At 44.9% G+C, this 13647-nt stretch overlaps 2 protein-coding genes across 4 annotated transcripts; one reads left to right on the top strand and one right to left on the bottom strand.

Moving 5' to 3' along the window:
* Nucleotides 1-2642: 2642 nt before the first annotated feature.
* RNF113A (ring finger protein 113A) lies at nt 2643-6507 on the top strand. The gene is made up of 10 exons (XM_053453002.1): nt 2643-2841; nt 3176-3252; nt 3529-3636; nt 3818-3925; nt 4024-4133; nt 4291-4397; nt 4906-4995; nt 5477-5570; nt 6049-6155; nt 6379-6507. Exons 1-10 carry the CDS (start codon nt 2718-2720, stop codon nt 6447-6449), a joined length of 996 nt encoding a protein of 331 aa, XP_053308977.1. The 5' UTR covers nt 2643-2717; the 3' UTR covers nt 6450-6507.
* Nucleotides 6508-7266: 759 nt separating this feature from the next.
* On the bottom strand, nt 7267-13628 carry STRADA (STE20 related adaptor alpha). 3 transcript variants are annotated; one of them, XM_053452998.1, is made up of 13 exons: nt 13578-13628; nt 13019-13081; nt 12731-12788; nt 12468-12496; nt 10521-10626; nt 9974-10095; nt 9617-9725; nt 9403-9526; nt 8904-9075; nt 8680-8784; nt 8361-8593; nt 8169-8211; nt 7267-7957 (listed from the first exon to the last, which is right to left on the bottom strand). In XM_053452998.1, exons 2-13 carry the CDS (start codon nt 13028-13030, stop codon nt 7802-7804), a joined length of 1269 nt encoding a protein of 422 aa, XP_053308973.1. In that variant the 5' UTR covers nt 13031-13081; nt 13578-13628; the 3' UTR covers nt 7267-7801. The 3 variants fall into 3 exon arrangements, with proteins under 3 accessions (XP_053308973.1, XP_053308972.1, XP_053308974.1); XM_053452997.1 differs by lacking the exon at nt 13578-13628 and having other exon boundaries at nt 13019-13409; XM_053452999.1 differs by lacking the exons at nt 12468-12496; nt 13578-13628 and having other exon boundaries at nt 13019-13407.
* Nucleotides 13629-13647: the final 19 nt, after the last annotated feature.

Here is a 13647-nt window from a genome sequence, read left to right as displayed (position 1 = left end):
ACATACACTCACTCTAACGTACATACACTCACGCTAACACAATCTCACATATGCTCACTCTAACCTACATACACTCACTCTAACACACTCACATACGCTCCCTCTAACATACATACACTCAGGCTAACACACTCTCACATACGCTCACTCTAACACACTTTCACATACACTCACTCTAACACACTCTCACTGCCTGCTCAGACCACTCAGTTATCATATGCATTAAATGCTATCTGGGCAACAGTCCACAATTTACTGGGACACTCCCATATTGTTCTTGTTTTGGGGTCCTGTCTAAGACACACGTGGCCTAAACACTTGTTAATGGGCTCCAAAGCACTCAGTATCTGCAGTGGGTAGCCTAGAGCTCAACGCTGCAGGGTCATGCTGAGTGTGTGGCCCCGACCCCACGCTATGGAGGCTGTGCCCACGTCTCTGTATCTAAACGCTCCAGCTTTCACTTTTCTTTTTAAAGTAGGACATGAAGATTGGGTAAATACTTAGCGAGGAGAATATTCTGGGGTGAGGTCACCGGAGATATATAAATAATACACGGAGCTAATGATGGGTCTGAGCACCATTTTGCAAGAATGTTCATTCCTTCGCATTGTCATTAATTCACAACTTATTCCCGGAATATATTCAAATGAGAACGATGTGAGGCTGTCTGAACTGGATCGACCAAGTGTCCCCATTCTCACAGGATACTCCCGTGAATATTTTGAAAGCAACTGGGTCTTAGGGTGAAGGGGCAGCTTCTCAGGCCAAACATGTTTATTTCTGATGTAGTTTTCTGTATTGTATGTATGTATGTATGTTACTGTATGGTGTTAGCATGAGTGTGTGTCAGTATATGGTATTAGAGTATGTATGTAACTGTATGATGTTAGCATGAGTGTGTGTGTCAGTATATGGTATTAGAGTATGTGTGTTACTGTATGGTGTTAGCATGAGTGTGTGTGTTAGCATTTGGTATTAGATAATGAATGTTACTGTATGGTGTTAGCATGAGTGTGTGTCTGCATATGGTATTAAAGTATGTATGTTACTGTATGGTGTGGGTATGTGTCAGTGTGTAGTGTCAGGAATGATCCTATGGTTAGTGGTGTGAGAGAGAGGAAGGAGATGGTGTTAGTGTACAGTGTTAGAGAGAGTAAGTGTTAGCGTGTGTGTTAGTGTATGGTGCTAGCGTGTCGGGGTGAGGTTAGGGTTAGTTGTGCGAGGGGCAGGAGGGAGATTGTGTGTATATCTGTGTAAGTGTATGATGTAGGAGTGATGTTAGCGCGTTCCCATCACTGATTATCTGCTCCAAGCAATCAATGGCACGAATTGTCAGACCACTCAGGAGGCCAGAGCTGCAGCCCTGGAGCTCCAGCTTCCCCCTAAGGTAATTTTTTTTTTTCAGGTTTGAATAATGACTATTAATCTACTTACAAAGTACGCCACTAGGCATTGGGTTTTTAGGAGACCGCCTGGGACATCCACAGATTTCACTTTAGGAATTGTTCATAAATCTGTTTTTGCAATAAAGTTTTGCTCTGTTGAACATCGCCGACGGACTCATCGCTGCCTTTTTTTGAGACTTTTAATATTTTAGTGTCTTTGCCCAGACGCTCGCTGTGCCGCTTTGGATTCCCACTTCTGCTTTTCAACGTGTTTGTGAAATTTGGCTTCGTGGTGAGCTTGCGCAAAATTAACCCTTTCAGTGTCCAAAAATAAACATTAAAAAAAGCTGTATTTTTAAGAAATATATATTTATTTTATAGTAATTCTTGCTCCTGTACACTTCAGTAAGTGCCGTCCTAGTCTGTTCTAGTTTTGTCAGACCATCTGAATGTAGGGACTGTAGGAAGCGGTGCAGGAATTGTTGGCGCTATATCAAGAAAATAAAATAATTTAAGGCGAGAGGACAAGAACACAGTGTAGCCAACAAGGGGCAGTTAAACTGAAATCTGTTTGGCTGTGTATTGCCCCTCACAGGGGCAGAATATCCATACCGAGGAACTTTCTCTATGAGCTGCCCCTGAGACTCTTGAGATATTAACCCTTTAATAGCCCATCGTGAAGATTCTATGTGGTGACCGGTCATCTGGACTTGTCATTATTGAAAGATACGCTTCATTTAGTCACCTGCATTCAAGCAGGGATATCAACCATAACATACTGGGAGGGGGGGGCACCAACTGGGAGTCTTATATATGATCCCAGAGGGGGGGTACGAAGGAGTAAGGCTGTGTGACACTGAGAATCTGCCCCTTCACTCTGAGAATGGGGGTAAAAACCCTGAGACTCCGGGGGGAAAAACCCTGAGACTCCGGGGCAAAAACCCTGAGACTCCGAGGCAAAAACCCTGAGACTCCGAGGCAAAAACCCTGAGATTCCGGGGCAAACCCAGGAATGAGTATAAGGCTAGGTGATGTAAGGTAGGTGTTAAAGCTACTTAAAGGGACTCAGAGGCCTCTCTGTCCTCCACGCATCGCTCTGTCCTGTAGGTGTCGCTGTGCGCTGGAATAACCGGCTGGCTATATCTCTATGTCCTGCACACATCGCTCTGTCCTGTAGGTGTCGCTGTGCGTTGACTAACCGGCGGGCTATATCTCTGCGCCCTGAAGATGTCGCTGTTCCATATGATAACTGGGCCATAGACCTGTTCATGGTCGCGCGACGATGACGTCACGCCGTTGATGGCCGACCAAGTATCTTAGATCGGAGCAAAGATGGCAGAACAGGGAACTACAACCACTGAGAAGGATGGAGATGCAAAGCCCCCGGTCTGCAGCTTTCTGTTTAAGAAAAGCACAAGGAAGTTTGCGGGGCGAAAAAGGAGAGAGGAAGAAAGGGGTGAGACACTGGGGTAATAAACAACAAAGCAGGGGCATATAGTATGGGGGGGGAGGGGGTCTGGGTGAGAAATCTACCCCACGGGGGACAAGCAAGAAATGAGAGATTAATATATATTTATATAGATGGATAGATATATATAATTCATGTTTCCACACCTGCAGGTCAGTTTGTTTATTGTTTTATTTAACCCTTGCTGTTGTGATCATCAGACCCGCCACTTTCCCTCTCGTAGAGAATAGAAGTTTTGGTAAATGATTGGAAAAGCTGTTTCTGTCCTCTTCATCCCTTTTTCCCCCGGTTCCGGCATTAAATCGTCTCTCTTTGTTTGCAGGAAGCAGTGATGAAGATGGCGGTGGAGCTGTGATCAGGAGGAAGAAGAAGCAGATTGCAAACCCGATGATCCAGAAGGTTGGTCACAGAATCAGTACGGCCTCTCTGCAGCGGGATGTACGGATTACAACTCCCATGACTCCTCCTTTCAATTAACAGAGTATAGGTTCAAAGTTCACCAGAATGACTCTGTGATGACCAGGGAACGTTCCACATGTCACGGTTTCGTTTTGTCCGATTCTCCGTTGGGAGTCTCAGTGATTGCTGCTCGCCCCCGCCGTTAGGTCTAAATGCATTTTCCGTTGTCTCTTTTTCTTTTATTCCTTCATTAACGTTCTAAACGATCTGTTCCAGAGTAAATCCGGTACAAAGGAAGCGGCGGATTACAAAGAAAGCAGTAGCGAGGAAGAGCTTGAATCGTCAAAAGCCATCACCGTGTCCTACAAATCCAGCCGATCAGCAGTGAGTTGGGTTTACCCCTCATCACACCTCCACTTTAAACGTACCCCACGTTATCTAGCGATACCGGCTACTTTCATCCATTAATGTACCCACTTTTTTTTTGTGGGGGGGTTAACTTTGGGGTTAAAAGATGTGCAGTGACTTTGTAAACATAACTAATTTAACCGTTTGTGTGCGGCAGAAACCGGTGGGTCCGGACGACATGGGAGCCACGGCCACGTATGAGCTGGACACGGAAAAAGACAAGGACGCTCAGGCCATATTTGAGAGAAGCCAGAAAGTCCAGGAGGTGAGAGTTCAAATCCTCTGCGGTCACAGCGTTGGCGCATTTATTGGGGTGGATCTCTTGAGTTTTTAGACTTATTTACACCTTAATCTCTTCTGCAGGAGCTGGAAGGAAAGGAAGATGATAAGATATATCGGGGAATGCACAACTACAAAAAGTTTGTGAAACCAAAAGATACGTCTCTTGGAAACGCGTCTTCTGGCATGGTGAGGTACGTGCGCCGTTGCGTTTTGATTGACGTTTCTCTTGATTTGGGCAGGAATTTTGACACCTTGTTGTCTGCAGGGGTATTCGGTAGGGTCTCATCATAAATGAGTGCGTTTTAGGTGGTCCCTTTATTGTTATTGATGAACATCTCTCTGATATAGGAAGGGGCCAATCCGTGCTCCTGACCACCTGAGAGCCACAGTGCGGTGGGATTACCAGCCGGACATCTGCAAGGATTATAAAGAGACTGGATTTTGTGGGTTTGGAGGTTAGTGAACGACCGTTTCATCCTCTCGTTACTGATCTCATCTGTCTCCAGTACATTATTATTATTATTTTATATAGCGCCATCATATTCCATATCGCTGCACATCGGGAGACGGGACGTAACAAGTAGTGTATAACATAACGATTTGAATTACAGAGACAACAGGTGAGGAGGGCCCGGCTCATAGGAGCTTACAATCTAGAGTCTCTGTTAAGAGTCAACATCATCCGTCCACTTCTAGACCTCTATAGCTTTATTTCTTCACCCGATCGTTAAATGTTCTTCCTCGGTTTGTCAGTTCACCTTGTGTGCCCCTTGTGTGTGCGCGTTCTTCACACGTATTAATTGTCCATTGGCCGTCTATCCGGCTGTTTGCGCTTTTCTCAGTGTAACTCGCACACACACTCACACACTCACTCACTCACGCTCACACTCTCTATCTCTTCATTTCTGGACTCTCGTGTCCCTCTTTCTACACATCTCATTCCTTTGTGTTTCTTGTTGTCAGACAGCTGCAAGTTTCTCCATGACCGCTCAGACTACAAACATGGCTGGCAGTTGGAACGGGAACTTGAAGAGGGCCGTTACGGAGCGAATGGTATGTTACGTATAGAGCGCCGATGTAAACGCTCGCGACGCTGATTTCCTAACTGGCTTCAGGACCTTCGGGCAATAATAGTCCCTGCAAGGTCTATTATAACTGTGACATCATTTACTTTTTTATGTTGCTATCCCAGAACATTAATTGAGCTTTTTGAGACCCTTTTAAGACTTTTTTCATTTTCTATGGCAACAGCCTATCACTGCCTGCTTTTAAGTCACATGACAAGCATTCCCTAAAAGATATCAATAAGGCAACATTTTCTTAAAAAATATAGGAAGCGTTTTTGGTATTGAAAGCCTAATTTAGTCATAAAACTTCCAAATTGAGCTAAATAAAGGTAATGGCGCCTTTTATCCTAATCAGAGGTATGTTGCACCTGTAAGGGGGTCCGGTCGTGGCTGGCTCTGCCAGGTTTAATGTAGTTGTATTGTCTGTTTCCTTGATGCGGTCATCTTTACCAGCTCTTCCTTTCCAGATGAGGAAAATTACGAGGTGAGCAGCGACGAGGAAGATCTGCCTTTTAAATGTTTCATCTGTAGGGATTCCTTCAAGAACCCCATCGTGACCAAGTGAGTCGCTTATTGGAGGGTTACTATCTAATCTCAGCTCCTTGTTAAATGCCCTAAGTGTAAGCGCCCAGGGCAGGTCTGCGAGCGCTGGGGGTAAGGAACCCCCAAAACTACTACACAATATATCGTGGAAACTGTACTTGTAGAGAAAAAAAAAAATAGCAAGCCCTTTTCACTTTCTTTCCTTGCCCCTTCTCCATCTTTTATCTTGTAGTTATGTGGAGTCTTTGCATTCGCAATTCACATGGAGCTTCGGCTTTAGACTTTTTGGTTAAAAACCAAAACAAAACTTGTTTACAATATGTGCTAATACTTTATCCATCTCTCTATATATAGATCCTTTTAAACTATTTCAAACAGACCCTGCCCTAAGCAGGCGATTCTGCTGTACAGAACTGTTGTTTGGATACATACCGCCAGCTCCATTCTTTTCTCCAGCGATCCTGCCAGCCCATTACCGTCTTTTGTTCTTTTTCAGGTGCAAACATTACTTTTGTGAGGGCTGTGCGCTGCAGCATTACCGCAAATCCCAGCGCTGCTACGTATGTAACACGCAGACGAACGGCGTCTTTAATCCTGCTAAAGGTGAATTTGGGGAGAGGGCTGCTGTGCAGCTCTGGGTAATAGATCTTCAGGCTTGTACAAGCAGGCTGATTTACCTATGCATATAATTGGTGGGTTGTACTTATATAAGGCATAGTTAAGGCAGGGAGTTCAAAGGACTTTAGATCAGTTACAAACTCGAGTCGAGATATTTCTTTATCGCGCCCTCATTGCTTTTGACATCTATAACCTCTTCCTGTTTCAGATCTTCTTACAAAAATGGAAAAGCTCAAAAAGGCCGATGAAGACGCCGAATCATCAGAAGAGGGAGAATAATCCGGCCAGAAACTTCTGTATATAAATGTTTTTTCTACTGAATTAAACACTTATATAAAATACATATATCTTGTTTCTCTCTGATAAATACGGGAAGCGGTCTCACAATATGATAACCGGACCAAATATGTCTTTTTTTTTTTTTGTATACCTTGCTGGTTAAAGGAATCCATGCCTCTGTTGCACAATACGCTCCGTTCATTTTATCATTTCAGCAGAATTTAAAATTGAGGCGAAGTGGAATAAATCTGCATTGTGAATGGGTTTTTTTTTTTGTTTTTTTTCTATACAGTGAAACCTTTGCAAATGTATTTACTCTGGCAGGGAAACCGCTATATCCACCAGAACCCCCTCCCCGTGTCACAGCCAAACAGACGGGCACCGTCGGCACTCCCGTTATAAAGGCATATTTTTCCAAAAACATGGATGCAATTAACCCTGGTGACTACAATATCATGAAACCTTTTTGCTAAAGATATCTTCTCAGCACCCCTGCTTTACAACAGGCGATAAAAGATGGACGGCTGGGCTACCTGTGCAAGCCGGCCCCCTAAGCCGAGCAGAGACAAGCTTTGATTCACAGATCTCTGCCGCTTAAAGGGTTAAGCGATCCTACAAATCTTAAAACGTGAAACCAGTGTAATATTATGAATCTTTCAAATCTTTATATTAATCGTCAGAGCATGGGGGGGGGGCATACCTCCAGCCTGTTTTACTTCTCAAGGACATTGCCTACGGTACCTGTCTCTTGTGCTTAGAACAGAAAGCCCTCCCAGCCTGCACCAAACCTCAGCATTCAGGCGTTTAGACCTGGTAGAGAGGGACGGCGTACGGTTTAATAAAATCCCATCCATTAAAATATTTTGAACGCACCGGCACTGCTTAGAAAAACTTGACGCAAAATATACAGGGGGAGAAAAAAACAAGTTGTGAATGTGGTGAAGGACTAGCACCAAAAATATTTACTCGAGCACAGTCACAAAAACAGCGAGTTCATCATACTGGGGTTTTTTTTTTTTATACCTGCATTCTTCTGAAATTTTGCTGGCTGCGGGATCAGGCTCTCTTCTAAGGTGAATAAAGTGATTTTTGGTGATGGACAGTAATTTTTTCTGTGATCAGGCTCCTTAAACATCTTTTGAGATCAAATGTACAGAAGAGGCAAGTGAACACACGGGGGGTTTGTGGAGGGGGGGGCACAGTACGTTCTAGTGCTGCCGCTTCAAGGGTTAACTTCACATCCGGGTGCGCTGCAGAAATTCCTACATTATGTGATGTCGTAAGTCATGCGCGAAGACCCTTGGGGTACGTGCGGTGTAAACATGAACGGGTTTCTGAACTCCTCGACCCCCTTAAAAGTCCCAGTCTTCTTCCATATGGAGCTGCTGCAGGTCAGACGCCAGTCCCATGACGCCCTCGGGGTCCGAGCACGTCGCTCCTTCGAAGTTGGTGATTGGCGATACGGGACGGAGGAGCTCCGGCAGGGCGTCACACGCTCTGCGCTTTATCTGCAGGGAAGAGGCGCATGTTCAAGCAATCAAGCAGTAAATACGTTCAAGAGTAATCAGTCATCGATTGCTACTAGAGCAAGTAGTTAAAAGCTTGTACACACTTGTGCCAGAGTGGCCACCTTTCATCTCCTAGACAATTACACTCAGTTGGAAAAGCACAAGCTGACAATTAAGTTTTGTTATAGGACGGCCAGTCTCTTAGTCTTACCTGTTTAAAGAAGGAATGATTTAGGAGGGCGCCTGCGTTTGGCCTGTAAGAAAAAAGCGGTATCAGAATATGAGATTAATTCCACCAAATGTACCAAAAGCCAGCAGATGCAACTAGGAAGCGCTGCCATTTATTTATTTTATTTTTAAAGATTTTTAGGATTAGAAGCCGAGATATACAAAGCTCTCCCACCTGAGATCTGGGTTCCTCTGCAGACATTGTTCTACCAGGTTATGGAAGTGGTGGGAGAAGGTGCGGTTGTAAGGGTGCGATGAAGGCTCTCCGTTGGAAGGCCGGTTGGAGGTCCCCTCTCCAATGCCAGAGTCTGCTCCCGAGCGGGAGGTTTTCATGGTGAGCTCGGAAGCCGGGATCGTGGCTGTGTCTAGCAGACAAGGCACTGTGCCATTCAGCTTCTCCAGAAGCATCTGCAGGGGACAGAAAGAATAAAAGATGGAGTAGTCTGCGCGGAGACCTTGTTATGGGCATCACGTTACTTGTTCTGCTTTCTCACCTGCGTGGCTGGCATGTCTTTAAATGGCACGTGGCCATTGGCAAGCTCGCAGGCAGTGATCCCCACACTGTAGATGTCAGACTTGGCATCGTATCCATGTAGGTTCTACAATACAAAACCAGGCAGGTATATGATTTATGATTTTGACAAGAGCGGTTAGTACCCTGAAGGGGTTTATTTGACTAAATCTGGGGTGGAACAAGCATGAGCATTTAACTCCTCACCTGCTGCAGGAGCTCCGGGCTCAGCCAGGGAAGAACCCTCGCACTGTGCTTGGGAAAATCATGAACCACCTTAAGACGCTGCCCGTGATTTATCATACTGAGGATACTTCTCAGGCCAGAGAGGTAAACTTTCCCATCTACCGATATCAGGACGTGGCTCGCCTTCACGCTCCTGGAGAGAGAATAGACTAGAAAATTAACACAGACACAAAACATTCTTCCCAGCTAGTCTCCATGTTTTTCCCCCCCGCTGTATGGCTATTCCATGCATGTTTTTCCTACACTGTATTTGTACAGGGATTGTAAGCGTGTGTGCTGGGGGTAAGCAATGACCAGGCACGGACTGGAATTATTTAATTACATGAACTTTATACATCCCTGGAATTGGGTACAACATAACCAAAATACGTGAATCTTTGGTACCTCTGGGACATCAAAGCTGCCCCTCTTCCACAGAAATACAGAGAATGGAACACAACACGTGACTTGCGTCTGTTACCTATGCACGTATCCCATATGATGAATGTAATCGAGAGCCTTCAAGAGCCCCAGCAGGATGTACGCTATGGCCAGCTCGCTCATGCCATCAGTGAAGTGCGTACAGATTAAGTCTTTAGCAGAACCTGCAGAAGAACACAAAAAATATTGCTTTTAGTAATAATCACGGCATGCCCTTCACCCTTCACCCACTACAAGACCCTGATACGACTTACCATATGCCATAAAAGGGGTCACAACCCAGAGCTCGTTGTCTGCTATGAAGGTAGCCCTATAGGGGAGGATATTGGGGTGGTTGAACAACTTGGACACATGGAGTTCAGTCTGAGGACGAAAGACAGAGTCACCAGCACGTTTGGACATCCACCCGAGCTAACATGTGCATGGGATAATAATCAATATTAAAGAATGGAAAACAGATCATGCAGACCTTGTCACGCTAGAAGTCTGAAGCCGCTCGGAGAGAAGCTCTTCTCTTACTCGGTATTTGTTACATTCGGTTCTAAGCGCCATACGTTTAGTTTGCACAATGGTGGGAATGCTTCTCATTGACAAACAGCGGATTGCTTTACCTGCAAGAACGCTACCATATCATTGGTGCAGGACTCCAAATTCACCCTTCGGATGCAAACATATTCTCCGGACGGCTTGTAACGAGCCAGATTCACGATCATCAGATCCTCGAAACCTTTTCCTGCGGGCAAACAACTGCCATCAGCGCACCCCCCAAAACGGAATTATTCTCTAGAACTACACATATCCCGACAAAGTTACACACATTGTTAATTTGTATGGAAGTCATTTTCTCTTCCAGAACCTTTCCAGGCCCAAAGAAGACTGCGGTACCTTTTAATGGACCAAGATTCAGAGTAATACGTAAAAAGCTTCCAAGACCTCTCTTCTCCTGGCTTATGAGATGCCATATCATGTTAGATGATGCTTGTCTACTAAAATGAGCCACAAAGATCTTTAGTCCTGCCAGCGACCCATATCGTAATATTCTCTTAAACCGTAAACGGGCCAGCGCCTACCGCGGCCGGGACTCACCCACCAGGTGTTTCAGTCTCAACCTCCCATGTAGAAGAAGGCATCACGCTTTGGGGAAATAGGGCGGCTCACCTATCAGAGTAAGCAGTTCGTAGCAGCTGCTGTCCGGCGTGTATACCCCCATGGCGTCCGGACCGCGGAAAGACACTACCGATTCTGAGCTGGCAGCTTCATCAGTCTGAGGGTCGAGCGGGCACAGAGACCGGGGCGGAAAAAAATAAACGTAAGCTGCTTTAAAGCGTGAAAAGGAATTAAGAAAATCACAGTATTTGGGGATAGCTGCATTTTATGTTCTAGCATTTATTTTAGAACGAATATATATTAAAAGGTGTTATGTATAGGGTTTCATCTTGTAATAAGCCGTATAGTTCTGAAGCATGAGGCCATTACTGCGAAGATAAAAAAGGATTTAGTGTTTTAATTAATACAGAGACCAGGCAAGAAGAAATACATTATTACGGAAACAGCATTACTGGTGTTTGGAGCGTCATTTCCCCCGTCAGGGATGGGTAAGGAAATGTGTTATTTATACGCACTACACATATGGCCATGTATTGCTATGAATAATTCATCACAGAGACATCAGACAGGATTGCATTGCAAACTATTTCTAGATGATGAAAATGAAAATGAATTTCACGTTAACATGGCCAGTGCCGGTAATGTATATAATGTATATATATATATATATATCACACACATATATATACACACACACTGACAGAGCCAGACCCCAAAAGCATGCAAAGTAAGAACGCTGTTCTGTTCATGAAGGTGTTATGAAGGAGTCTAATAGTACATGGTAGGAGTACATCACTTTTTTTTTTTATACTAACATTATAAGGTTATCCCAAGCATTTGGATCCTAATGATAAATAGCCAATGAACTGCCATCACTAGCAGGGAATGAATGTGAGATGAGAGAGAGGTGAAATGGCATCAGAGACTATGCCAGGGGTAGCCAACGGTTTAGCTACAGAGCTGCTGCCACACACCCACGATCCTTTGGCAGCCAGAGGCTTCTTTCTTTCGATATGCATTTCCGGAGCTGCGCAACCTTTCATGGTCTATGTGTTTCACCATCAGGTATCAGTTACACGCAGATCCATTCGCGAACCACATTAACACATAAGAACGTTCAATGCAGCAACTCGCTCTGCAGAGGATCACCTTCTTTATGGAACGGGTGACCCCAATATCAGGAGGCATTCCCCTTGCAGGCTCTTAGATACTGAATGGCTTCATGGGAATGAGATGGCCCAAATTACATAATGCAGGGTAGTACGCAACGCTCCAGCTGCTGCTGCATTACGTCTCCTAGTACAGCAACAACTAGAGGTAGACATTTCCCCACAGTTGACACATGACAGGACAGGAAGCGTTCTTGTGTGGGCCGTATCAGGAGACCCTCGCTGATGGCTGCTACAGCATCTGAGTCGGATTCTGATGTTAATTACTGAAAGTACGAACTGGTACAGGATAATATATTCGTGACCTTGGGGAGAATGAAGCTCGGTAATAACAAAAGCTATACCTTCCATGCGCTGGATGGTAATTCGTAGCTCACTCACAAGAAATGAATGTAGAAAAGATAACATTTTACACGAGGTGCTTGATATCAGGTCACTTTTTCTTTGCAGGCTGTCAGTAGTCCTTATTGGACATTTGAAGTGCTATTAGATACTCATCAACTAGTTCTTGCTTGAAAAACATATTTTGGAGTTAAGAGACTGCTGGTTAGCCTTGGGATGGGCAACATACAGCCAAACCAACCGCTGGGCTTAGCCCCTGCATCTCCTTTGCTGTCACGTCTTGTTGAGCATCAAGGGAGTTTTAGCGTAATGGAAAGAGCAGCGATAAAAGGGTTAACACGCTGCACACCCTTGGCTAGCCTTATCCTGGTCTTTATTGTAAGCCATCTGTCTCTTGGCTGGCCCACACCAAAAAGCCTCCTGTCGCAATGAGACCTCCATGCAATGCATACACATGGAAGGTGCAGAAATGGGGGAGCCCACTTACTTTCCTTCGGGGGTCCCCTAAAGGCGAGTCTGGAGGAAGGGAAAGGAGGATTGGCTCAGCTCGAGGCAAGAATATTAAACACGACACAGGTACTATTACGCTGCCCACTGTATGCGATCCATAAAGGGGCTTAACTACATTGTCCCAAAAGCTGCAGGATGGAGGGATCTTGCCAGTCAAAGATTTAGCAAACATATAGGAAACAGATCAGAACCTAAAATAACCCCTAAAACATTAAAAGCATCAACATCGGGATTGCATACCTCCGAAGAACTCCAACTCTCTCAATCCATCAACCAGGATCCTGTCTGACACCCAACGCTGCAGAGGAAGAATATGATGGCGTCAATCAAACTATTACACACAGAGAAGAATTCTCCCAGCAGGGGAAGGCAAGCAATCAAAATGCGGTAATTGCAATTATTTGTAGATGGCTGCGCGTGCTGGAGCCGCTCGAGGGCCACTGATCTCTCCTTCCGGATCGCAGTCACGTTTACAACAACCCCCCGTTCTTATATGGAACGCATCACCGGCCCCGAGAGCTTACTTACAAGAAACGACATGGAGTCCTCTTGATGTTGAATGCCGGCTCAGAGGCCATAAACTGTTAAATTCTAAAGGAAAAAAGAAACAGGTTACACGTGTGCGTCGGCTGGAGTTCTCTGATAACTCCGATCTACCTGGCTGTCTAAGGATGATGGGAATTGTAGCCCCATGCCGGCTGCGGAGCGTCATCATCATCACAAATTAAAGATTTGTATAGCTGACAAAACTGGGTAAACTGCCACATGGATATATACCGAAAGTATAGAGGTTGTCATAGCAACTTATAACACAATAATATTTTCACACACATAATTTCATAGCTTACCAACAATGTATTTGCTACTAAATAAGTTCACACACAGTACCAACCACAGACAGATACACATGACTGACATACGTGATATATATACATACATATTTATACATACATACATACATACACCATGTGTGTACACATATATACGGATATCACACAGACACACGCTGTACGGAACAGACAGTAAACGCTGTGAGTGAACACACACAGTCCGACATGCCTGTATTTACCAAAAACACAACACACACCCCTCTGAGTGTGTATCTGAGGTCTATGCCGCTGTTTCCGGCGTCTCCCGGAAGTGACCCCTGCAGTGGG

This window comes from Spea bombifrons, chromosome 13 (assembly GCF_027358695.1).
Source record: "Spea bombifrons isolate aSpeBom1 chromosome 13, aSpeBom1.2.pri, whole genome shotgun sequence".
NCBI classification, from domain to species: domain Eukaryota; kingdom Metazoa; phylum Chordata; class Amphibia; order Anura; family Pelobatidae; genus Spea; species Spea bombifrons.
Note: the sequence above shows the minus strand (reverse complement) of the source record. Positions and strands in the feature narration are given on the sequence as shown.